Here is a 25,717-nt window from a genome sequence, read left to right as displayed (position 1 = left end):
GCCATTAAGCCAGATCCTAAGTTTTTCCTCCCTCTTGCCTTGGTTTGTTTGTTTGTTTTTGGGGGGGAGTATTTTTATTATTGTCATAGGCTGGAAGGAATTCAGGCATAGAAAGGCTCATACTATTCAGGAATGTTTGCTTTGCAGCACTCCCTCTGCTTCATCTGCTGTGCACCTTAGCTTCACAGGGCTTAAGCTGCAGTGCCTGCCTACGTATATCCCAGACCTTTACGGCTCTCACCTCTCTTCATACGCTTTAGTGGCTATGTCACCTGAGCCATTGAAGACTGAAAGAAATGTATATGCAAGTTATTTCTCTAATTTATTCTTCTCTGCATCGGAAGACATTCTGCACTGTGCAGCCACCGAAAGGCAAGATGCAGCAGTCAAACTCTGCACAGTTATCTTCTCCAGGAGCTAGTGGTCGCTCCAAAGTCACATGGAATAGACAAGTCTTTAAAAAACCCGAGCTCTGAATTATTTCTTACAGCACCATGTGTCAAAATTATATCAAAATAAAAGCATGCTTCACCTCTTAACTAATACAAGTCACTCTCTACAATTCAGAGAAAACTGTCCTGTGAAAAAGGGAAGGGAAAAAACCATGAGATGACTGAGAGAATAGCTGGCTATTTTGATGAGCTATAATCCATTTCTCTCTCCACATTCCCTCTATCACCTTAATGAGCATCCAGTTCCAGATCTTCACACCCACCTCTTTCATTAAGGCTTGTTGATTTCTTGCAAAACTTATATTTCAGTGTCTTAGAACAGGTACTCTAAAAACTCCAGTGGACCCAACAACCCTCTTCCCTCCCCCGCCCGTCATGTTCTGGTCCAGTCAATCTAATGATAGTCCAGTGATCTGCTGTGGCTGGCCAGCTCCTTTGCCCAACCCTAGTAGTAGGCATCCTCGTAAAAATCCGTGCGTAGGCAGTACAGGATGGCTGCACCCAGCATGAAGATAACAGATCCCCAGCCCAGGCCATACCCCCAGTTGAACTCATGGTAGCTCTTGAGCATACTGCTGTCGATGAATTTGATTGGATAGAGAATCAAGGCACACACTTGGAGAACCACTGGAAATGGGGAAAAGATATCTGGTTAAAGTCTAGAAGAGGAAAGAAATAATGCAGCAAGTTCATGCAGCAGCTGCTAGTGGATTAATGGTCTTGGTCACACGGATCTCCCAACCTCCTTCCCATCCAGCTTGCCTCTTGGGCAAAGTACAATTGCCCTCTTTCCCTCAGGTGTGCCTGGCCCAGTGTAAATGGTACCAATGCTGTGTACTTCTTCACCACAGTGCCATCAGCCTGATAGGATGCCAGCAGCATAAGCATCCTCCAAGCTCAGCATCTATCACTGCTTGCTCTAGCTCACTTGTCATCTCCCTCACAAGAGTGTCCTGCTCGTGTTAGCCCAGCATCACCTCACTTCTGCCTCAAGCCCTTTATCTCAGAGCCTTGGTGCTGGAACCCTGCACCAGCACTTTTCCCTGTCTTATTCAGTAAAGCCACAAATAGTGCCAGGTTCTTTTTCAAGCAGTCTTCCCCCACCTCACTTTCCATATGGGATGAAATTTAATATTAGTACCATATTAAGGCACTTGCAAGATCTAGAGCAGAAGTGTGCCATGTAGAGTTTAGACCATCTCTATTTAGATGAGAGTGTAACTCGGGGCATTTTTTGGTATTGGAAAGTCTTGGTTGGATTTTTGGCTATGCAACAGCAGAACAAGGAGGGGTTGATTCTAAATGCTATTTTATGCATGTTCCCAGCCCAGATTTTGGAGAAGGAGAACAGGTGGGCTAAACACAGTAATATTGTGCCATTAAAGCAGTTCAAGGCACTGTCTATAGGATTCAAACCCCTTTAAAAAGGAGCCATAAAAAGAGGTAAGGAGTTCATAATGGACTTCTACCTTAAGTGAATTAAAATGTAAATGATTTTAAAATTCTAATTTCCTCTGCTCTCTGATGTTTTCTTTTTGCACATCAGTCACTGGAAGGGGTGAACTTGAATAGGCCAGCTTTGCATTATAGCTTTGCATTTCCTAATCATTTTACAGCATAAACACAACCCTGCTGCTGTGTCCAGGTTCACAGCACTACAGGGAATTTAAATCTCAGTTTCCACGGAACATTTTAGAAAAAGAGATCATTTTTATTCATGCACAATGAAAACTGGGGCCCTAAACTAAACTGCCACTTCCCCCTGCCACTGCTCAAACAGTAACATTCTGCTTTTCAGTCCATGTCAGATTTATTTTGCCTTATGTAGACAAGATTCATGAATCTTGTAGCCACATCCCTAACAAAATGGTACTCCAGTGTTCTTCAGTTAAACTCAACACACTACAGCTTATCACAGCCACACTGCAGTTTCTGGAGAGCCTGCTAGATAACAAGAGTGCATGGTAAGGAATTTAAACCACAGCAGTTCTTTGCATCTCATGGGGACATGCTATGGCTAGCTGTTGGCAGCTGGATAAAGTGTGAACACACCCTGGTGAGGCCCCTACTGGTGAGAAGGAGGCTAAGGGCTGCACCTAAGTGGGGCAGACTAATGCCGCTGATCTTTAATGCAGAGTTGCCGCCCAGAAAGGCTGCAGGCCCCAAGAGATCCAGAGTTCCCATCTTGAGCCAGAGAGCTGCACTTCTGCATTAAAGATGAAGCAGGTTTGAATCACATTTCACAATTCTGCACATCTTATTTAGTCTGTAGGCTCCAGTTTTTGGAGCAATCTGATGGCCAAATCCTTCCCTGCCCTAGGATTTCAATGGAGTTCTAGGAGACTCAAGTCAGGAGAGACTTTATCCTTTAAAGTAGCCAAATTTGTATTCTCTTTCTAGAGTAGTGACTTATAGGTACCTGCAACCAAGAGGAGAACAGCAACAACTCTGTAGTACCACCTGGGAGTGCCTAGGCAGAAGGAAACCAGGGAGGCGAGGAACAACAGGAAGGTGAGCGTGGCTGCCGTCAGGATTAACACCAGCGTAGCCACTTGCCAGTCTAGAAGAGGAAAGGACACAATTGGGGAAGAACCTCTCGTTAATGAGAAAAAGCCTCAGACTCTCAGGCTGCAACAATAAAACATCCCCACACTAACCCCATCCTGAAGTCTGGATTTTCCCATAATCTTCAAAAATCCTAATGCCCAGCCACTGGTTTCACAGTACTTACAATCTACCGAGCAAAGCACACATATTATAGATTAGAGAGCATTAACATTTCAGAAATGCAATTCATGGGGGGGGAGGTTTGGTGATGGTGACCATTTCTGAGCCTAGAAATCTGACACCAAGTGAAACTGAAGGAGGTCATAGAATTCTCTGCAGAAAAGCAACAGAAGAAGCCTTCCAGGAAAAGTAGGGGGAACTACAGACAAGGAGGGACTAAGAAATTATGAGAGAGTTAAAAAATAGGGACACAACTAGGAAAAGGAAAGATTTAAGAAGCCCCTTGATGCCTCATATCTTGGATTTCCAAAGGGAACAGAAACTACATTTTTTGGGTTCATTGTGGGTTCACCATTTTACAGTAGCACCAAAATGATCAACGGAGAGTTAAATGCAATTCTTCTTATGATGCCTGAAACAGTTACACAAGAATTGTAGTGCCTCTCAAAGAGACCATGGACCAAATTAATGGCTGAAACGAGCAGGTACAGCAATTCCAGCTACTTCAAAAGAATGGCCCTCTGACCCCAGCCTGTGTCTAAATCTGACCTCTGTGTCTAGCAGTTTCACCCTGAGCACCTGGTCTGTGTCACATTTTATGTACCTTTAGTAATCAGGAGATGAAGAGTTAAAACCCTTCAATCTAGTCCATGTGATTGCTCCCCATAAAGGATGAGGATAATTAAAAAAAAAATCTTGCCTTTTTCAAACTAGTTACAAACCACTGAGGTTAGAGCTTCCCAACTGTACCAGAGAAAGAAAATATAACTTTAGAGACACTGATATCTCAAGTTTCAGAGTAGCAGCCGTGTTAGTCTGTATTCGCAAAAAGAAAAGGAGTACTTGTGGCACCTTAGAGACGAACAAATTTTTTGAGCATAAGCTTTCATGAGCTACAGCTCACTTCATCGGATGCATTTGGTGGAAAATACAGAAGGGAGATTTATATACACACACAGAGAACATGAAACAATGGGTTTTATCATACACACTGTAAGGAGAGTGATCACTTAAGATGAGCCATCACCAGCAGCAGGGGGGGAAAGGAGGAAAACCTTTCATGGTGACAAGCAAGGTAGGCTATTTCCAGCAGTTAACAAGAACATCTGAGGAACAGTGGGGGGTGGGGTGGGGGGGAGAAATAACATGGGGAAATAGTTTTACTTTGTGTAATGACTCATCCATTCCCAGTCTCTATTCAAGCCTAAGTTAATTGTATCCAGTTTGCAAATTAATTCCAATTCAGCAGTCTCTCGTTGGAGTCTGTTTTTGAAGTTTTTTTGTTGAAGGATAGCCACCCTCAGGTCTGTAATCAAGTGACCGGAGAGATTGAAGTGTTCTCCAACTGGTTTTTGAATGTTATAATTCTTGATGTCTGATTTGTGTCCATTTATTCTTTTACGTAGAGACTGTCCAGTTTGACCAATGTACATGGCAGAGGGGCATTGCTGGCACATGATGGCATCTATCACATTGGTAGATGCGCAGGTGAACGAGCCTCTGATAGTGTGGCTGATGTGATTAGGCCCTATGATGGTGTCCCCTGAATAGATATGTGGACACAGTTGGCAACGGGCTTTGTTGCAAGGATAGGTTCCTGGGTTAGTGGTTCTGTTGTGTGGTGTGTGGTTGCTGGTGAGTATTTGCTTCAGATTGGGGGGCTGTCTGTAAGCAAGGACTGGCCTGTCTCCCAAGATCTGTGAGAGTGATGGGTCGTCCTTCAGGATAGGTTGTAAATCCTTGATGATGCGCTGGAGAGGTTTTAGTTGGGGGCTGAAGGTGATGGCTAGTGGCGTTCTGTTATTTTCTTTGTTGGGCCTGTCCTGTAGCAGGTGACTTCTGGGTACTCTTCTGGCTCTGTCAATCTGTTTCTTCACTTCAGCAGGTGGGTATTGTAGTTGTAAGAATGCATGATAGAGATCTTGCAGGTGTTTGTCTCTGTCTGAGGGGTTGGAGCAAATGCGGTTATATCGTAGAGCTTGGCTGTAGACAATGGATCGTGTGGTATGATCTGGATGAAAGCTAGAGGCATGTAGGTAGGAATAGCGGTCAGTAGGTTTCCGATATAGGGTGGTGTTTATGTGACCATCGCATATTAGCACCGTAGAGTCCAGGAAGTGGATCTCTTGTGTGGACTGGTCCAGGCTGAGGTTGATGGTGGGATGGAAATTGTTGAAATCATGGTGGAATTCCTCAAGGGCTTCTTTTCCGTGGGTCCAGATGATGAAGATGTCATCAGTGTAGCGCAAGTAGAGTAGGGGCATTAGGAGACGAGAGCTGAGGAAGCATTGTTCTAAGTCAGCCATAAAAAGATTGGCATACTGTGAGGCCATGCGGGTACCCATCGCAGTGCTGCTGATTTGAAGGTATACATTGTCCCCAAATGTGAAATAGTTATGGGTGAGGACAAAGTCACAAAGTTCAGCCACCAGGTTAGCTGTGACATTATTGGGGATACTGTTCCTTACGGCTTGTAGTCCATCTTTGTGTGGAATGTTGGTGAGGGATATCTCAAGGTCAGCCATTAGTATCACTCTGGTTCCACCATGTCTTGCCTGACAGTCAGGAAACTAGGGAGTTTGTCTTCTTTTTAAAAATGCTACTAGATCAGGTCTCAAACACACCAGAGCACATCTGGTACTTTTAGGTGAAACATGAATTTAAACTCCCATCCTGGTCCTTCTGTTCACCGCAGTGCTGGCTTTGCTGCAGAGGAAGGGGCTGCAAAAGGGTCCCTAACTCTCTCTGGAGAATGACTATCTTTGCTATGTTGGGTTCCTTGTTGTTTCAGGTGGTGTGTTTGTTTTGTTTTTTGGGTTTTTTTTTTTGCAGTTTAATAGCAAAGTCTATTGTTCAGACCAAAAAAATATGTATATACACAGAGAATGTAAAATTAATCCAGGCCCCCTCAAAGTCTGGCATCAGGGGGATGCTGCCCATCTTTCCCGAGCCATGTCCCATTTCCTCCCTCTCCCTTCTCAGAGCAAAGGATAGAACCCAGGACTCCTGAGTCCAATCCCCCCTGCTCTAACCACTAGACCCCACTCCCTTCTCAGAGGTGGTGTTCAATCCAAATGGCCAGATGACAGCAGAGTACCGGGGACTGATGTGTTTCTCTTTTGTTTCACCGATGAGAAAAGGTCTTTGGACCACATTCTTATCTCAGAGGGGGTGATCTTGAGACATCCTAGCGACATGCAGTCATCTGTATGGAATCCAGCAGCTCTTGTGGGTAAATATTGCCATAGATCAATGTACGCAGATCCCACCAACAGCGGTAGGAATTTTGTGCAGAGACGAGCCCTGCACTCCAGAACTTACTGTTTGTTTTTTAGCCAGAGGATAACGAAGGGATTTCTCTCACAATGTGGACCACAGGAATAAGTTTCTTTTCAACTGTTAATATCCTGAATGCATACCTCTCATTTTCAGGTTTGGGACAGTCAGTATCTTGAATGTCTTAATAGGTCAGGCAAGCCCTAAATTAGTCAGTTACACTCCCCTTGCCTTGCCAGTCTGCTCCATTTGGGCAGGAGACAAGTTTGGGTGGAGCTGTTCTTACTAAAACATCCAGCTCCTCTCCTGGTGTCAAGACTGTCTGCATTAGAAGTTTACAAAACCTAGAAGTTATTTGCTTTGCATGTTCTAAACATATTTTACTGCACCAATTCCACATCACAGGGTGTTACTTTGCAACATTACAGTGATGACATCACTGAATCCTACTGCAAGGGCTGGTGAATTTACAGTCTTGTTTCTGTGCTAGAAACAGGGACTTACTCAGAAGGAAATGGGATCCTGCAACAAGACAGGTTGGAGCTTGTACAGCAGGGATTAACCAAAAATAAATACTTTCAGAACTATGTTGGCAGATACATTCTACCCCTCTCGGAACAGGGCTAACTCATGGTATGAGGCAGCCAGAAGGAAGACTCTATTAGTCAGCCTTTGCTAGAGACCTTCCACCCTCATAGGACTCAAGCAGGGTTTGCAAGTCATGCAGTGTGGACGTGCAACCATGCCCACTATATTCCTAACTAAGAACAGTAGGACAATGGAACAGATGCCGAGGGAGGTTGTGGAAGCTCTTTCACTGGAGGTTTTCAAAAAGAGGCTGGATACTCATCTGTCTTGGATGGTTTAAACTAGGGGTGGACAAACTTTTTGGCCCAAGGGCCACATCTGGGTGGGGAAATTGCAGGCAGGACCATGAATGTTGGGCTGGGGCAGAGGGTGGGGGTGCAGGAGAGTGTGTGGGTGTGGGAGGGAGTGCGGTGTGCAGGAGGGGGCTCAGGGCAGTGGTGCAAGGAGGAGAGCAGAGTGTGGGAGGGGGTTCAGGGCAGGGGTGGAGGAGGGGGGTGGGGTGCAGCAGGGGGCTCAGAGCAGGGGGTTGGGTTGCGGGATGCGGCAGGGGGTTGGGTGCAGGTAGGGGGCTCAGGATAGGGAGTTGAGGTGCAGGAGTGATTCGAGGTGCAGGCTCCAGCCTGGTGCTGCTTACGTGGAGCAGCTCTGGGGTGGCAACAGTGTGCACTGGGGCCAGGGCAGGCTCCCTGCCTGCCCTGGCCCCGGGCCATTCTGGGAAGTGGCCAACACCACATCCCTATGGCCCCTGGAGGAGGAAGAGTAGAGGACTCCGAGCGCTGCCCTTGCCTGTGGGTACCTCCCCCAAAGCTCCCATTGGCCGCAGTTCCCCATTCACAGTCAATGGGAGTGTCAGGGGAGGTACCCACAAGCAAGGGCAGCGTGTGGAGCCCTCTGCCCCCTCTCCCCCAGGGGCTGCAGGGACACGGGGGTGGCAATCCGTGGGCCGGATCCAAAGCCCTGAGGGGCCAGATCCGGCCTGTAGTTTGCCCACCCCTAGTTTAGACACAAGAAATCCTGGGCAAGGAGTTGGACTAGATGAACCTTCTGGTCCTGTCTAAACCAGCCATATTAAGTTCTTCACCCTGAATTGGTTGCGTGTGCAGGAATCGAAGAGAGCTGCTTCTCCAGGGCCATGAAACAAACCCAGTCACAACAGTGCATTTCAACACAGCTATATCTATCTCGAGACTCTGGAGGGCTAATCCACTGCTGCTCTGCACCTTGCCTTAGGTACACCACTGCAGAGTGGGTGTGAAACTAACTGACTGTAAAACTCTACCTAATCAGAATGTGGTTTCTTCTTTCACTCAGCGCTGGTGTACCCAACACAGGGTGCAGGGCAGCAGCGAATCAGGCACTGTCTTTTACAAGACTGGGACAACAATCCTGAAAGGAAAAGGATGGAGGTTGATGGCAAAAGCTGCCCAAGGAGAGGTGTGGAGAGAGTAAATCCTGTGCTGGGAGTTCATTCTAAGCCAGGCTGCAGCCTGTGTGAAACACAAACAAATGAAGCATCTGGAAATGTTGGGCTTTTCACTCATCTTTTATTGCCACAACAAAGGACTTTCCTGAGCTCCTATTAATCAGCAATTACTAGCAGGGCCATGTCCCAAACTCCCTCAGCCCCATGTCAACATAAGCCAGATGGAGCTGCAAAGACAGAGGAGCCTTGGGGAGGGAAAGGGCTCCTTGCAGTACTTGGGGAAGAAACAGCCTGGTTTTGGAGAACTGTGCTGCAAAAGCAGGGAGGGGGAAGCACACAATGGCTGATTGTTTACATAAGCAGGACTCTGCCATAGCTCCACAAAAGCTTGTCTGGCCCTTTACCCACCTCCTTCCGCAAGAGAATGCTTGCTATTGACCTGCCCTGGTACAGCGCAAGGCCCCTTCCTCCCTCCTTCCATGTGGCTCTTGTCCTGGCACTTTCCAAGGGGAAGGGGAGCAGAGAGGGCTCTCCTCAAGCTCAAAATATTGAGCCTCTAAAGCTCAGTTTAAAGTTCAGCCTTGAACAGTTAGGCCAGGTCTATATTAGAACTTTTCCTGGTACAGTAGTGTCAGGTGTGATTTTTTTTAATTTTTATTTTTTTAATAGTGTTTCTATATTGGCAAAAGCCCTAGTGTAGATACAGTTATTCCAAAATGAGTCCATTTGCAGGTATAGCTCATTTTGTTTCCCACAATTCTACAATCCTCATCTGACTCATTGCTGTCCCAGTTTTACCCCTCCTCCAGCTCTGCTACTGCACCTCAGTTCCAAAGCACAGCACCCCTTGCTGTTAATGCTGACCTGGAGCACCCATTAGCATGACTGGGAAATGCTAAACATTGTGATTCTGTGGTGTAGCAGGAAATGGTGATGACCAAATCACTTTTGACATCTGGCCACCAAAGATGTCCAGTTAGGCTAATGCCCAGCCTATCCTACTGTCCTGCCATAGGTCCCAAGAACCTGCTTTTCCTGAGGATCCTTTTAAAGTGCCTTGCAATAAACTGGCTGCAGGAAGGCAGCACACACTGCAGCCCTGTGAACTGGAAGTCCTGTGGGACACATGGTTAGTCCTGTACCCTTGGTGACTGACTAAATGAACTCTCAGTAGTGATTCTAACGTCCTTTGTAAAGCAAGCTGTGGGACAGGTGAACAACAGTCACCACACAGAGCAGACCTACAAACACACACCTCCCTTGCTGTACCTACTGAACACATACTCCTTTGATAATTAGAAGCTGGGCAGCCATTTAGGGTATGTCTTCACTGCAGTTAACCTGGGCTCTTACCTGAGCATTGCCCTGATCCCCTTTCTAGTCCACACACATAAACCTTGGGCATAAGTTTGGTGATGCTTTTAACCCAGGCTAGCTGGCTCATCTGGGGCTAATGCCCAAATAAGGCTTTCATTCAGGTTGGTGAACCACGCTATTTACAGGGAGGATGCAGGTAGAGCCACTCATGTGCTTATAGACCTCCCGGTTCTCCCCATGTGCTGAGAAGGACAGACAAGCTTCCTACAATTCACTCCAGGAATCAGAGCAGCTCAGCTTAATGCAGCACACAGAACCCTGGGACGCAGCCTCAGAAGTCCTAGCAACACATGAGGAGGGCACCAGTGAGGTCACTAATTCTGGCATGGCTTTACAGGGTGGCTGCTCATACCTGAGCTAGGCTAAACTGGATATTCAGACCCAGGTGCCTATCACTTGAGTTAAATCTGCAGTGAAGACATATCCATAGAGGTCAAAGTATGAGACCTGTGTCTCATGCCAGAGATGAGTAGGGAATAGGCACAGCTGCAACTGAGTTGGCAGGGTGGAACGAACTCCACTGCTGCATAGGACCTACTGTGTTTCAGGTAAGGGAATGGCAAAAAGGGGTAGCCTCTCAAAGAGTCTGACACCCCTAGGCCTCCTTGTGGGATGGCAGTTAAGTCATCCCATGCCAGGCCAGGCTCACTGGTCTGGAAGGAGAGCAGCAAGAAAAACAAATCTGAGGGATTCACCACAGACCGAGATGGAGGGAGGCCAACAGACCGAAGGGGACTCTGCAAAGTCTCAGCCACACTGATCAGCTGGAAAGTGGGAAAAAAGAGGCCCTATGGGATGTCACCAATTCTGGGTTCCCAGAGGGGCCTATTGAGCCAGTTCTGTCATGAATATCAGGGACCCCAAAGAGACTGGTGGAATAGGAGATCCAGAATAGATGCAGCAATTTTGGCTCCATTTAATGAGACCCAGATCTGAGATGGGATGGGCAGCTGTTCAATAAGTGTCATGCACAAGGAAAACAGTCAGTCCTGTCAGGGATGGAGGAGAGGAGTTCCTTGGAAGATGGCTACACAAAGCTCTGGAAGTACACTGTCAAGGAGGCCATGCAGCTGTGCTGTGCGTGGGACGTGCAGCAGGGAGAACAGGAGTCGTTTGATGTAAATTGCCTTTCACCAGAGATGTTGAGACACTTTGCAGAGAAGGTTAGTATCTCAATTGTTGGTGAATTGAGACTGAGGGGGACACTATTTACTGCAGGCCACACAGGTCAGTAGCAGAGCTGGGAACATAACCAGATGTCTCGATCCCTATCCACTAGCCCCACCTGTCTTAAAGCATATGCAATATTGCAAGGGTGGCCAAACTGTGACTTTTACTGTGAAAGTGCAGCTCGTGAAGCTCCCCATTACACCCCACACCCTCCACCTCACAGACTGAGAGGAAAGAAGCTTGAGGCATCTACCCTGCTGCAGGGCTTCTGCAAGAGACAACTGGTGCCTGCTGAGAGGGAGCACAATTTAAATGTTCCCCTCCCCCCAACAGCTTGAGTCACACACCCCAGGAATGCCCCTCCTTACCCTCAGCAACCCCTCCCTGCAGCTCCCAGGTGTTCACTCCCTGGGAAGAGGCAGTGGCAAAAGGCTGAGAGCTGCAGGGATGGGCTGCTGCTTTTGCTCTGTGGCTCTACCTATAAGCTCCTAGCTGTTTGCGCTGGCTCTCCCCGCCGCAGCTCCCAGCTCTCCAGCTCCAGCAACTGCCATGCAGGGAGGGGGCTCTGCAGCACCATGTAACCAAGCCGGGCCAGCAAACCCTGGCAAAAAAAAATCTATGGGGGACAAGTGACCCCATGTGCCCCTCCCCCACGTCACCTCTGGCTTCTGCCCAGTGGGGAAGAGGGGGGCTAGGGCCTCCAACCTGGTGGGGCATGCTAGCATAGCTCGGAGCTTCAGCAAGAGCAGGGCTGAAGTCCCGAGTCCTGGCAGGCACGCCCCAGCAGCTATCAAACATCTGAAGATTGTTGTATGTGGCTCGGAAGGTCTGTAAGTTTGGCCACCCCTGTAATATTGTATAGAAGAAACTCATTCTGAGTGTAAGACCTGCTGGAGGCAGGGGTAAGAGTGGGTTTTAGCTGGATTGAGAGCTGTGTGAGGGGAGAAGGTTTCAGTCTGAGCACATCTGGGGGTGTAGCAGAGAAGAACTATGGGGGTCACTGCAGGAGTGAAGCTGGAGGGAAACAGCTCAGCAATGTGTAAGGGGACTGTTGCCCCCTTACTAACATTCAGTGGGGGTGTTTTAGTTGCTAGCTCCCAGTACTAAAAAAGAAGAAGGGTCGATGAGGAATCAGGACCCTGAGACTGACAGCCCCCAGGAACAATGGGGAGAGGCCAATGCTCCAGGTCAGCCTGAATGACAGGTCAGGCAGGCTAGTCAGGAGGCCAGGGAGGTCCCATCCTCCATGAGAGCTGGATTTGCCTGGGTCAGACAGAGTGGGGCCGAGCTAAGGAGAAAGCAGGGGCCCAAGCTAAGCTGGGAAGCAGAGCTGTGTCAGATCCAGAGGGACCAGAAAAGCAGCCCAGAGAGCGCAGACCCTGTCCTGGGAGCAGAGCTGCAGCCCCAAAGTCAGAGGCACAGCCCAGAGAGAACAGACTTGCCCTGGGAGCAGAGCTGCAGCAACCAGAACCAGAGGGGCCAAAGAAGCAGCCCAAGGAGCTGGAGGCAGAGCAGAGCAGCAGCAGCAGCAGTGCAGAGACAGAGTGGTGGAGCTGGGGCTGGAGCAGTCTGGAGCTGGGTGCGGTGAGCAGCTGGGGAGACCGAGGGGGACCCTGGGCAGCAGGCCCAGCACAGGGAGACGCCTCAGCCAAGAGGCTCTGCAGGCCAGGCATGGATCGTAACCTCGACAGGGCATGGGCGACACTGGGAAGAAGGGTCCTACCACTTAGAGCCTGAGAGCGTGCAGCCACCACCAGAGCGAGTGTCCAACTCACAGCATCCCTACAGCACAGCCAGGGCCTGAGAAGAAGGCCTGGGACTTACAAGGAACAGACTGTGAACTGCCCTGACATTGCAGAGACACTGTTTGTGATGTTCCCTGTCACAGAGCAGGTTGATGTGTTTCCTTAACCTTTCCCATTTTTCCTTATTAGTTTTAAAATTAATTGTTGATGAAATAACTTGCATTTGCGGGACTGTTCCCCCGTTTAAAAATGCAGGAATGGAGTCTGTATGCTGGGGGTTGTAGTTCCATCAATAAAACTTGGGGCGGGGGTGTCACCCAGTGTGCTTGGGGTAGCCCTCACTGAAAATGCCAAGGTCAGGGCAGGATGCAAAAAGGAGAGCAGATTCTCCCAAAACTGGTGGTTAACACTGAAGTTAGACTCACCCCCAGTCACAGACTGCTCCTGATCCCCCACACTGGTTATCAAGAAGCTAAAAAAAGAAATCACACAGCCCCCTTATTGAATTCCAGTTGTCTGGCTCCCAATCAGCACCTAGGTCCAATACAGTAAGAAGTTGTTTAAAAACTCTGCTCACTATATGACGTTCTTCTGAACCCCCAAGGGCCAGCCATATTGCCAGGTCAATATTAGGTTGGATCTTACCCAAAATACTATGCTGCCAGCCAGTCAGTTAGTGTCTAAAACAGTTTATAATAAAGAAAAAAGAAAGAACAGGAAGAGAGCTGTTAAATGGTAAAGCAATTAAATACATACAGAGACTTCAAAGTCCATATATCAGGTTCTTAGCAGTACTGTTGAGTTTGCTGGCTTGAAAGTCCTTCTGGAACACATCCACAGCTTGGGTGGGTCATTCAGTCCTTTTTTCAGAGCTTCATTTATAGAAAGGTTACTCCAGAGGTAAGAATCATAGAACTGGAAGGGACCTCGAGAGGTCATCTAGTCCAGTCCCCTGCACTCATGGCAAGACTAAGTATTATCTAGACTAGGGGTGGGAAAACTTTTTGGCCCGAGGGCCACACCGGGATTGCGAAACTGTATGGAGGGCCAGGTGGGGGAAGGCTGTGCCTCCCCAAACAGCCTGCCCCCTATCTGCCCCCTCCCACTTCCCTGCTGCCCCCGTGACTGCCCCCCTCAGAACCCCGACCCATCCAACCCCCCGTTCCCTGTCCCCCTGACGCCCCCCCCACTGAACCTCCGCCTCATCCAAACACCCCCTGCTCCCTGTCCCCTGACTACCCATCGGGACCCCCTGCCTCTTATCCAGCCCCCCTCCACCCCCTTACCATGCTGCTCAGAGCAGCAGAAGCTCACAGCCCCGCTGCCCGGCCGGAGCCAGCCACGCCGCCACGCTGCCTGGCAGGAGTGTCGGGCCAGAGCGTTGGCAGCACGGTGAGCTGAGGCTGCAGGGGAGGGAGGACAACAGGGGAGGGACCGGGGACTAGCCTCCCCAGCCAGGAGCTCAGGGGCCAGGGAGGACAGTCCCACGGGCCAGATGTGGCCCACAGGCCATAGTTTGCCCACCTCTGCTCTATGCCATTATCTAAATCATTGATGAAAATATTGAATAGAACCAGACCCAGATCCATACCCTTCCAGCATGACTGTGACCCACTGATAACTACTCTCTGGGAACAGTTTTCCAACCAGTTTTGCACACAGCTTACAGTAGCTCCATCTAGGTTGCATTTCCCTAGTTTGTTTATGAGACGGTCATGCGAGACAGTATCAAAAGCTTTACTAAAGTCAAGATATAAGAAGCAGGAATGAAGACAAAATGAAGAAGATGCAGCTGTCTTTTATACCTTTTGCCATGTCCTTTGTCTTCGGGGGCACCTGGCATTGGCCACTGTTGGAAGACAGGATACTAGGCTAGACGGACCTTTGTTCTGACCTAGTATGGCCGTTCTTTGGTTCTTATGTCCCAAACACAAACTTCACAGCACATGGCATGGAAAAGCCTTAGAGTTCTTTCCATAGGCAGGCCCCTACCTGTCTTGCTGACTCATCAGGTGTAGTCCCTGGCTTTTTTCAATGGGTTCATTGTATAGCCAATGTCCCTTAATGGGTCATCAAAAGCAGGCTAGGCAGTGCTGGTGCCAAGCTGTCTGGGGGTGTCACCCAGAACCACAGCACAAGTGTTGAAATACAGATATACCATACATATCTATAACTCACAATACAAAGGTGATACAAACATATAAACAAGATAATTATACTAGGCAAATCATAACATTTTCAAAGATACCTTAGATGACGTATCTGGTCAGATTCCTTGCAATTTTATAATACTGGTATCAACAATATCATAAAGTGTCTCCCAGATTCCATACAGCATTACAGGGGGGCTGTTCACAGACCTGCAGGAGTAGGGCAAAACTCACTACCTCAGGCACCTCTGACATTTGCAGCAGTCTGATAGTTCGGCCAGAAGGGCAGCCAACTGCTTCTCTGCTATTGTTTAAGAATCCATCTAAGACAACTTGCTTCTGCTTTGAATCTAACATCCTGCGCATTCTCAGCTTGTGTTTCACAAAGGGAGAGGTCCAAAGAATGTTTGGCACGGGATCCAGCTTTATCGGCCAGGGGACCAAACTGTCCCATCTCCAGAGCAGCCAAGTCAATTAAGGGAGCAGTGAGTCAGCCACCAGCTGAAATCTACTCCCAGTGTACCACCCTGGCACAACCAACCCTAACAGTTCCACCTTTATGAGAGTCGGCTGCAGTTTTCAGCTGTCCATAACTCCCAGATAAGAGCCAGTACTGTGCATTTCTCTAATGGCTTGAAAGATCCCAAAGCACTTTACAAGCGATAAGAATAAAGGATTGCTTCACCCCAAACTGAAATGCAACCACCTCAGGTGGAGAAGCTGAGTGACATTACTTTGGTTAGGACAGGAAGTAAACTATAGCAATTAAATTCCCTCTGCAGTTTTTCAGCAGACAGTGCAGTTACCCAAACTGGAATTTGTCCAGAACACTGGGATTCATTCCCCTGCTCTTGCAAGAAGTGTGATGGGAACTTTAATAGCCACAAGGTGCTTCAGCATCTCAGCTTCAAATCTCACCCAGAAAACGATCTCCCAGGAGCTGAGCAGCCATTGGAGCACCTATTCTGAACCAATTCAGAGGGAAGTCTACCTTCTAGAAAGTACCAACTCCTACCCCAGCTCTAAAGCCTTTATAGGAGGGCCTGTGTGAAATTCAGGAGACTTTACTAGATGATGCTGAAAAAATTGGAGGTGATGCAGAGAAGAGCCACAAAAGTGAACATGGCTTATAGTGAAGGACTGAGCTCACTCTGTTCATGTTATGATTATGAAGGATGAAATTGAGATTGACTTGAGTATAGCCTAAGTACCTTCAGGAGGAGAAGACTGGCTCTGTCATCTCCCGGAGAAAGACAGAACAAGAATCCATGGCTGGAAGCTGACACCAGACAAATTAAAATGAAGGCACAAGTTTTTAACAGTGAAGGTAATTAACTTTGGGAACAATCTCCCAAGGGAACTGGTGGATGCTCCATGTCTTAGAGTTTTCAAATCCAGACTGATGTGTTAGGCTAAAGCATCTTCCAGAAAGCCAAATTAATAAGCTCAATAAAAGGGTAACTGGTGGAGTTTAATGGTCTGTGTTATACAGGTCAGACTAGATCAGACAGACTTTGTCTGTACAAAGTGCAAGCTGGTCTCCATATTGGAAGAGAAGATTGAAGGTCTGGAGCAACAGGTAACGACCCTGCGTTGTATACGAGAGACTGAGGATTTTCTGGACCAAACTCAGGATAGCCTTCTAGGGGCACAAAGCTCTAAAGATATAGAGCAGGTTGCACAGAGGAGCCAAGAGGCCAGTGAAGAAGCTTGGCAACATGTGACCTCCAGAAGAGGTAAGCGGAATGTCCGGGTTCCAGTAACACAGACACAGGTAACTAACCGCTTTCATGTTCTCTCCACAGGTACCAATGCGGAGAGTGGACCAGATGATATGTCTGGGGGGAGAAAGCAGAAGGAGACTCCGCTGGTTGGGAGGCATGAGATGCGATGTCCTGAGGTTGGGGGTTCCACGACCACCACTCCCAAGAGGAGAAGGCGGGTGGTGGTGGTCGGGGACTCTCTCCTCCGGGGGACTGAGTCATCTATCTGCCGCCCTGACCGGGAAAACCGAGAAGTCTGCTGCTTGCCAGGGGCTAAGATTCGTGATGTGACGGAGAGACTGCCGAGACTCATCAAGCCCTCGGATCGCTACCCCTTCCTGCTTCTCCACGTGGGCACCAATGATACTGCCAAGAATGACCTTGAGCGGATCACTGCGGACTACGTGGCTCTGGGAAGAAGGATAAAGGAGTTGGAGGCGCAAGTGGTGTTCTCGTCCATCCTCCCCGTGGAAGGAAAAGGCCTGGGTAGGGACCGTCGAATCGTGGAGGTCAACGAATGGCTACGCAGGTGGTGTCGGAGAGAAGGCTTTGGATTCTTTGACCATGGGATGGTGTTCCATGAAGGAGGAGTGCTGGGCAGAGACGGGCTCCATCTTACGAAGAGAGGGAAGAACATCTTTGCCAGCAGGCTGGCTAACCTAGTGAGGAGGGCTTTAAACTAGGTTCACCGGGGGAAGGAGACCAAAGCCCTGAGGTAAGTGGGAAAGTGGGATACCGGGAGGAAGCACAGGCAGGAATGTCTGTGAGGGGAGGGCTCCTGCCTCATACTGGGAATGAGGGGCGATCAACAGGTTATCTCAAGTGCTTATATACAAATGCACAAAGCCTTGGAAACAAGCAGGGAGAACTGGAGGTCCTGGTGATGTCAAGGAATTATGACGTGATTGGAATAACAGAGACTTGGTGGGATAACTCACATAACTGGAGTACAGTCATGGATGGTTATAATCTGTTCAGGAAGGACAGGCAGGGCAGAAAAGGTGGGGGAGTAGCACTGTATGTAAGGGAGCAGTATGACTGCTCAGAGCTCCGGTACGAAACTGTGGAAAAACCTGAGTGTCTCTGGATTAAGTTTAGAAGTGTGTGCAACAAGAGTGATGTCATGGTGGGAGTCTGCTATAGACCACCGGACCAGGGGGATGAGGTGGATGAGGCTTTCTTCCGGCAACTCACGGAAGCTACTAGATCGCATGCCCTGATTCTCATGGGTGACTTTAATTTTCCTGATATCTGCTGGGAGAGCAATACAGCGGTGCATAGACAATCCAGGAAGTTTTTGGAAAGCGTAGGGGACAATTTCCTGGTGCAAGTGCTAGGGGAGCCAACTAGGGGGAGCGCTTTTCTTGACCTGCTGCTCACAAACCGGGTAGAATTAGTGGGGGAAGCAAAAGTGGATGGGAATCTGGGAGGCAGTGACCATGAGTTGGTTGAGTTCAGGATCCTGACGCAGGGAAGAAAGGTAAGCAGCAGGATACGGACCCTGGACTTCAGACTTTGACTCCCTCAGGGAACAGATGGCCAGGATCCCCTGGGGGACTAACATGAAAGGGAAGGGAGTCCAGGAGAGCTGGCTGTATTTCAAGGAATCCCTGTTGAGGTTACAGGGACAAACCATCCCGATGAGTCGAAAGAATAGTAAATATGGCAGGCGACCAGCTTGGCTTAATGGTGAAATCCTAGCGGATCTTAAACATAAAAAAGAAGCTTACAAGAAGTGGAAGGTTGGACATATGACCAGGGAAGAGTATAAAAATATTGCTCGGGCATGTAGGAAAGATATCAGGAGGGCCAAATCGCACCTGGAGCTGCAGCTAGCAAGAGATGTCAAGAGTAACAAGAAGGGTTTCTTCAGGTATGTTGGCAACAAGAAGAAAGCCAAGGAAAGTGTGGGCCCCTTACTGAATGAGGGAGGCAAGCTAGTGACAGAGGATGTGGAAAAAGCTAATGGCCTCAATGCTTTTTTTTGCCTCTGTTTTCACTAACAAGGTCAGCTCCCAGACTGCTGTGCTGGGCATCACAAAATGGGGAAGAGATGGCCAGCCCTCTGTAGAGATAGAGGTGGTTAGGGACTATTTAGAAAAGCTGGACGTGCACAAGTCCATGGGGCCGGACGAATTGCATCCGAGAGTGCTGAGGGAATTGGCGGCTGTGATTGCAGAGCCCTTGGCCATTATCTTTGAAAACTCGTGGCGAACGGGGGAAGTCCCGGATGACTGGAAAAAGGCTAATGTAGTGCCCATCTTTAAAAAAGGGAAGAAGGAGGATCCTGGGAACTACAGGCCGGTCAGCCTCACCTCAGTCCCTGGAAAAATCATGGAGCAGGTCCTCAAAGAATCAATCCTGAAGCACTTAGAGGAGAGGAAAGTGATCAGGAACAGTCAGCATGGATTCACCAAGGGAAGGTCATGCCTGACTAATCTAATCGCCTTTTATGATGAGATTACTGGTTCTGTGGATGAAGGGAAAGCAGTGGATGTATTGTTTCTTGACTTTAGCAAAGCTTTTGACACGGTCTCCCACAGCATTCTTGTCAGCAAGTTAAGGAAGTATGGGCTGGATGAATGCACTATAAGGTGGGTAGAAAGCTGGCTAGATTGTCGGGCTCAACGGGTAGTGATCAATGGCTCCATGTCTAGTTGGCAGCCGGTGTCAAGTGGAGTGCCCCAGGGGTCGGTCCTGGGGCCCGTTTTGTTCAATATCTTCATAAATGATCTGGAGGATGGTGTGGATTGCACTCTCAGCAAATTTGCGGATGATACTAAACTGGGAGGAGTGGTAGATACGCTGGAGGGGAGGGATAGGATACAGAAGGACCTAGACAAATTGGAAGATTGGGCCAAAAGAAATCTAATGAGGTTCAATAAGGATAAGTGCAGGGTCCTGCACTTAGGATGGAAGAATCCAATGCACTGCTACAGACTAGGGACCGAATGGCTCGGCAGCAGTTCTGCGGAAAAGGACCTAGGGGTGACAGTGGACGAGAAGCTGGATATGAGTCAGCAGTGTGCCCTTGTTGCCAAGAAGGCCAATGGCATTTTGGGATGTATAAGTAGGGGCATAGCGAGCAGATCGAGGGATGTGATCGTTCCCCTCTATTCGACACTGGTGAGGCCTCATCTGGAGTACTGTGTCCAGTTTTGGGCCCCACACTACAAGAAGGATGTGGATAAATTGGAAAGAGTACAGCGAAGGGCAACAAAAATGATTAGGGGTCTAGAGCACATGACTTATGAGGAGAGGCTGAGGGAGCTGGGATTGTTTAGTCTGCAGAAGAGAAGAATGAGGGGGGATTTGATAGCTGCTTTCAACTACCTGAAAGGGGGTTTCAAAGAGGATGGCTCTAGACTGTTCTCAATGGTAGCAGATGACAGAACGAGGAGTAATGGTCTCAAGTTGCAATGGGGGAGGTTTAGATTGGATATTAGGAAAAACTTTTTCACTAAGAGGGTGGTGAAACACTGGAATGCGTTACCTAGGGAGGTGGTAGAATCTCCTTCCTTAGAGGTTTTTAAGGTCAGGCTTGACAAAGCCCTGGCTAGGATGATTTAACTGGGACTTGGTCCTGCTTTGAGCAGGGGGTTGGACTAGATGACCTTCTGGGGTCCCTTCCAACCCTGATATTCTATGATTCTATGATTCTAATGCTCTCATCTGGCGTTAAGCTCTACACATGAAAGTCAAGCAAGTCCATGAAAAGAGAATGAGCCTTAATGCAGTGAAACTTCTTGTGGGTTGAATTCAGACTCTTAACAATACAGAACAAATAAGTGGAGAGCTAGGGCTGTGAATATGGGCCAGCTAGTGCTGTCCAGATAATCCAGATGGCTGAGCACTAGTTTACATAGCTGAATGAAGTACCAGTGGGCAGCCCCAGAGAAGTTACTCAATTCCCAGGCTCTGACGTGTCTGGAGTCAGCCCCATAAGGTCCCTTGTTCACACCCACTGCTGTCCTGTCTGGGAGGAGCAGCAGCTACCCAGTTGCTTTGTGGGATACTGAGGCAGACAGTCAATTGAAGGCCTTGGTATAAATCACAGGAGTAAGTTCAGAAGAGAGGAGGTAGCATAATGAATGGCGCACATCTGCTTCCCCCTCCCTTTGACAGTACAGCCTCCTTCCTTGAACAGAAACAAATGGACACACTTTCCTCCAACCCCCTTCCCCATTTTTTCTGGTTGAGTTGCTGCTAACAAAGAGCAAAAGAAAAGAGGTTACAGTGTGAGCTCCCCTTCTGCATCCCCCTTTCATTGCCTCAGTGCCATAACTCCTGTCCTATTGTTTTCCCTCTCCAAGAAAACAGACCCCAGGGTGGGGAGCTCAGAAGTTTCCTCCTCCCCTGCCATTCTCCCTCCCTTATACAGCCCAGCTGTTTGTGGTAGATAGCAAAACTAGAACTTCATTATGTAGCTGTATATACATCTAAGCAGCTAATAATCTTCACCCAAGACCATAAAGGAAGGGAAAGTTAAGGCAATAGCCAGAATAGCCTGGCTTGATCTCCACAGGAAGGGGGAAAAGAGCTCATATACAAGCACCTAGATTGGAGCTAATATCCCCCTCTGTGGACAGATTACAGGACTATGAACTCTCCTGAATTCTGTACTTGTTCAGAGGTAAAGATGCCTTCTTAGACTTTAAGGCCAGCGAGGACCATTGTAATCTGACCTCCGGCCCCACACAGGCCAGGGAATTTCATGCAGTGATTTCTGCACTAAGCCCAGTGATTTCTACACCCTGTAAAGCTGTGCTGAAGTGAGTCATGCTAGTCACTCTCTCAGCAGTTCTACAGCCATCTTCCCCCTTTCACCCACTCCCGGCCATTTGAAGCAGCAGAGCAGCAACAGGAACAGCAGGGGGTTCCCAAGGCAACCTGCAATGGAGCTTTGGGGATGCAGCCAATCTTCTCTGGATACAGCAAGAGAAAGCTAGTCTCCAAACCCCTGGAGCTCTGACTGTGACTTCAACCCTGCTCAGGAGACTTATTTTAAGCCAGGCTGGTTGGCCCAGCAGAGCCAAGTGCTGATGGAGAGGATCTGGGAGACAAAGAAGCTGAGACAGAACGCATTAGTACACATTACTACATATATTGAGAGCTCAGCTATGCTTCCTGCCTGCCTGCACCATCACTCACAACTTGACCTGGTTTATGCTTACTTCATTTGCAGGAGGCTGGGGCCCCTGAGAATCAGGGTAGTGAGCAGAGGAAACCCAGATGAAACATTTTTAGCAGATGGACAATGATCCCTGCATGTCATTTGAAGGCCGGTTTTGATTTCCTCCCGCAGAGGTAACAGCTCCATAAAATATTCAACTAGGGACCTCAAGATAACCAAGACCTATCATGGCTGTAAACAGAGAGGTATGCAGACACCAGAGAATGGAGTTTGCCGCTACCTCATCTCTGTTATCCTGTTTTTCTTTGGGTTGAGATGGCTCATGCTGTGAACATTTGTTCACACCTCAAAAATATGAATTCCTATATTGAAAGATCAGTGTGGTCCATTTAATCTGTCTGGTCATGCCCAATGTCAGATTCTTCAGAAGAAGGCATCATAAACCTGCTGTCCCATAAGGGTCATTTCTTCCTGACTCCATCTGATCAGCTTCTGCCCTGAAGCATGAGGAGTGAGAGCCCTTGTCATTTTATCCCAGATAGTTTCACTGTAGTGAATTCTATTCTTTGTCAGATAAACATGCAGGGCTTGACACTCCACTGCTAGACTGGATGTTCAAAATGGACGTAAAATGCCAGCAAATCAGAATTTTCCACTCTGTGTTTTACATCCACATTGCACAGGTTTCAGTGACAACAAAAGGTGAAAGGCCAGTGGAGAACCAGGCCTGCAATCTGTTTAAAGGAACATTTTCAATGTCATGAAACTTACAATACAGACTAATGATCTCTGTAACCAAAATATTTGCAAAATACTTCTTTATTGTTACTTTGCGTTTTCAGTTTCTTCAGAGGAAACAGCAAGGAAACAGATTCCCCTGTTTCTGTAGGTTTTACACAGCTCCAATGCAGCCTCCTGAATGGACCATCCATTCTACTCAACACTGATATGGCAAATGCTGGTTACACTTTCTCTCCCGGGGAACTGCCTCAGTGCCAAGTTATAGGATGGGCTGGGCCAGGTGCCCAATAAAACTCTGCTGATACTAGTTAGTAACATTTCTCTTGTGAGCCAATGGCAGCTCTGTTTGGCCTGGAGTTACCAGTGCAACCTCCTTGTAAAGAACAGGTGCTGTTCTCCCCTGCATTGGATGCCCTACAATAGGTGCAGTTGTATATGGAGTCGCTGGCCAGCACAGCTTCAGGAGTTTTCCATGATGAAGCTCCCATCAAGATCTGTGCCCTGCTGTGTGGGGGAGTCCCATCAGAGAGGGCACTGCATTCTCGAGATGCATTATTTCATTGCCCAAAACCTTGACAGCCAATAAGTAGATTCCAGGTGCTTCGACTTCAACTTATTCAGGTCAAGGAGCCACCCTCAAATTGTATCAGGCGCCTCACTTTTTCATGTAATCAGTAGAGCCCAAAGCACTTTATTAAAGCAGGTCATCCCCATTTTACAGATGGGGAAACTGAGGCACCAAGCGGTAAGCAACTTGCCTAAGGTTACCCAGCAGGCCAGTGGCAGAGCTGGGAACAGAACCTAGGTCTCCCAGGTCCCAGTGCTCCATCCACTAGGCCACACTCCCTTTTACAACTTTTAAGTTGAGGGGAGGGAGGTTTGATCTTCTCATGAATTACTCTGCTCCCTCCCCGGAGCCTCCCATCACTTATTTACCCCCTTCCATCTCCTCAAGCACCACATGATCACCAAAGGCAACCCACTTTACATCATCCACTTCTCCCAGCCACCACCACAGTCTCCTTCCATGCTTCTTCTCCCTGTCAGGTGACTCATGCATTCCCCGCTCTCCTCCTGTGCAGGAGCCAAGGCGCAAGGACAATCTCTGGGCCCCCTTCATGCCTCCGCACTCCAGGATTCATGGTGCTGCCATCAGTTCGGAGTGACGATAGCCAGAGGGCTCCCGAGAGCAGGGCGTTTACACGGTTCCAGCTCCGGATGACGTAGCCCACAAGAATACAGCCCACCAGCAACTGTTAGACTGACGAAGCTCATGTTCGCTCTGGCTTGTGCCACAGGAGGCTGGCGCAGCGTCTTACACACACGCTGTCAGTGCCACTTAAGCCCATTTACACAACTGCTGCGAATCTCTGAATCCAGCTCCCCCTCCACCCCGATCTCTTTGGGCCAGTCTCCAAGCGAGAGCCAGGCTGGTGTACTCTGGGGACGCACCTCCTGTCCCCTCCCCTCCCGGGGGCTGTAGCGCCTCGAGGTGGCCGCAGCAGCCAGCCCCGCCGCCCTCAGCCCCACTATAACCGTGGCAAACGGGGGCCAGGCTCACCCCGCGGGCAGCTCTCCCCGCAGCGCACAGCCAGGCAGGAAGGTGCAGGCGGCAAGGGAGGGCCCCCTGTCCCAAGCGGCGCTGCCCCCGGACATGCCCCCCGCCCCAGCTAGCGCCGAACCGGGGCAGCCAGTCGGCCCGGCTCTACCTGTCCTCAGGGTGCTGAGGCAGCGCCACACGTCCGGGGCCCGTTTACATGCCTCCCACAGCGACAGCGAGCCGCGCTCCGAAGTGACCCAGGCGGGGCTCAACAGAGCCACCACGTCCAGCGCCAGGGCGACCAGCAGGCAGAGGAGGCCGATGAGCTTGAAGGGCCGGAGGACGCGAGTCTCGCCCGTGGCCATGCTGCCCCCCGGGGATAAGGGGTCCGTGCTGCGCCCCGGCCCCGCACCAGGGACCCGCCGGGAGCTGGGCAGTCCCGAAGCGCACAGCCCAGCCCCGCGCTCCGCCGCTATTGGGCCGTGCCAGGGCCCTCGGGGTCCTAGAGCCGCCCGCACGCAGCCTGCCCCTTCTCCTGGGGGCCTCCTCCTCTCCGCAGCTGCTATTTCCACCCTGTTCCCCACCCGCGCTGTCTCGTTCCATGTACCCCCCCTCCCAACACACACACACACACCTGTTGTGTCGCCTCCTACACTTAGATTAGAATCTCTCTGGGCAGTGCTGAATTTGTGGCAGGGCTTGCCAGGCTGAGCCCCAGCACCTCTGGGCTTGTCAGTTCAGAGCCCCGGCCAGGGATTTCCCTACACCCCACCTAGAGGTGTACACCTCTCCCCCCCGAATTTCCCGAACACCCCCCCCCCAAGTTTTGTGAACTAGTTACATGCAGTGTTGCCAGTTTAGTGATTGTTTGGAAATTTGAATGGAAATTGAAACATTAATACATACTTTAAAAGCATATAAAATATATTATAAAATATGTGTATCTGAAAAAGTATAATATATTTGAAATGTATGAACATAGACTAGCTTCCTTATACAGCTGTTTTTTATGACAATGTCAGTGCATTCATTTCAGTGATGTTGGCTATAAATGAAATGTTGTTATTCTTATGGTATGAGTAAATGGTAGTAGAATTGTACTTAGCCTCTGCTAATTGAGGGCATCAAGAGAGAGGGTAGGGACAGGTGTTTTGCTTGATGGTCTGCCTGAGTCACAAGTACTATTTGACCTGCCCCCTCCACTGTTTAAAGACAGAGCTGATTAGGCTCCATAGATAGTCTTTTGTTTTGTTAAGTGACCACTACAGCTGAAATCACTGATAATCAGGTCTAAGTGCTTAGACCTGCTGTGGGACAGGGTTTCTGTGGAAGAGATGGCCCAGTCTGCACTAGCAGCAAGGTTCCCCCACTGAGAGCTCAGCTGAAATCACTGCGAGCTGGGTGGAACCTCAAGAGACCAACTCGCAGAGGTCACAGTGGCAGGTGGCAGCAGAAGGTGACGGCACAGGGCCATTGGCAACAGAGCAATGAAGTGAACGGTGGCACAATGAACAACAGTGGCCAGAGTGAACAGTGAGCAGCTGGAGGAATGAGCAAGGTGCCTTCTTGCCCCCCACCTGGGACGTTAACTCATGTGAAAGCACCTCTGAACTCTGAGTCTCCACTGATGA

The 25,717-nt window shown here is 49.1% G+C and overlaps 1 protein-coding gene across 1 annotated transcript; it reads right to left on the bottom strand.

The window, feature by feature from the left end:
• Window positions 1–42: 42 nt before the first annotated feature.
• On the bottom strand, window positions 43–24,576 carry LOC119861480 (transmembrane protein 47-like). Its single transcript, XM_038416670.2, has 3 exons — window positions 24,256–24,576; window positions 2,872–3,012; window positions 43–1,079 (listed from the first exon to the last, which is right to left on the bottom strand). The coding sequence occupies exons 1-3, from the start codon at window positions 24,449–24,451 to the stop codon at window positions 898–900; spliced, it is 519 nt and encodes a 172-aa protein (XP_038272598.1). The 5' UTR covers window positions 24,452–24,576; the 3' UTR covers window positions 43–897.
• Window positions 24,577–25,717: the final 1,141 nt, after the last annotated feature.

The sequence above is a fragment of the Dermochelys coriacea genome, chromosome 9 (genome assembly GCF_009764565.3).
Source record: "Dermochelys coriacea isolate rDerCor1 chromosome 9, rDerCor1.pri.v4, whole genome shotgun sequence".
Taxonomy (NCBI): Eukaryota; Metazoa; Chordata; order Testudines; family Dermochelyidae; genus Dermochelys; species Dermochelys coriacea.
This window is presented reverse-complemented; position numbering and strand designations above follow the sequence as displayed.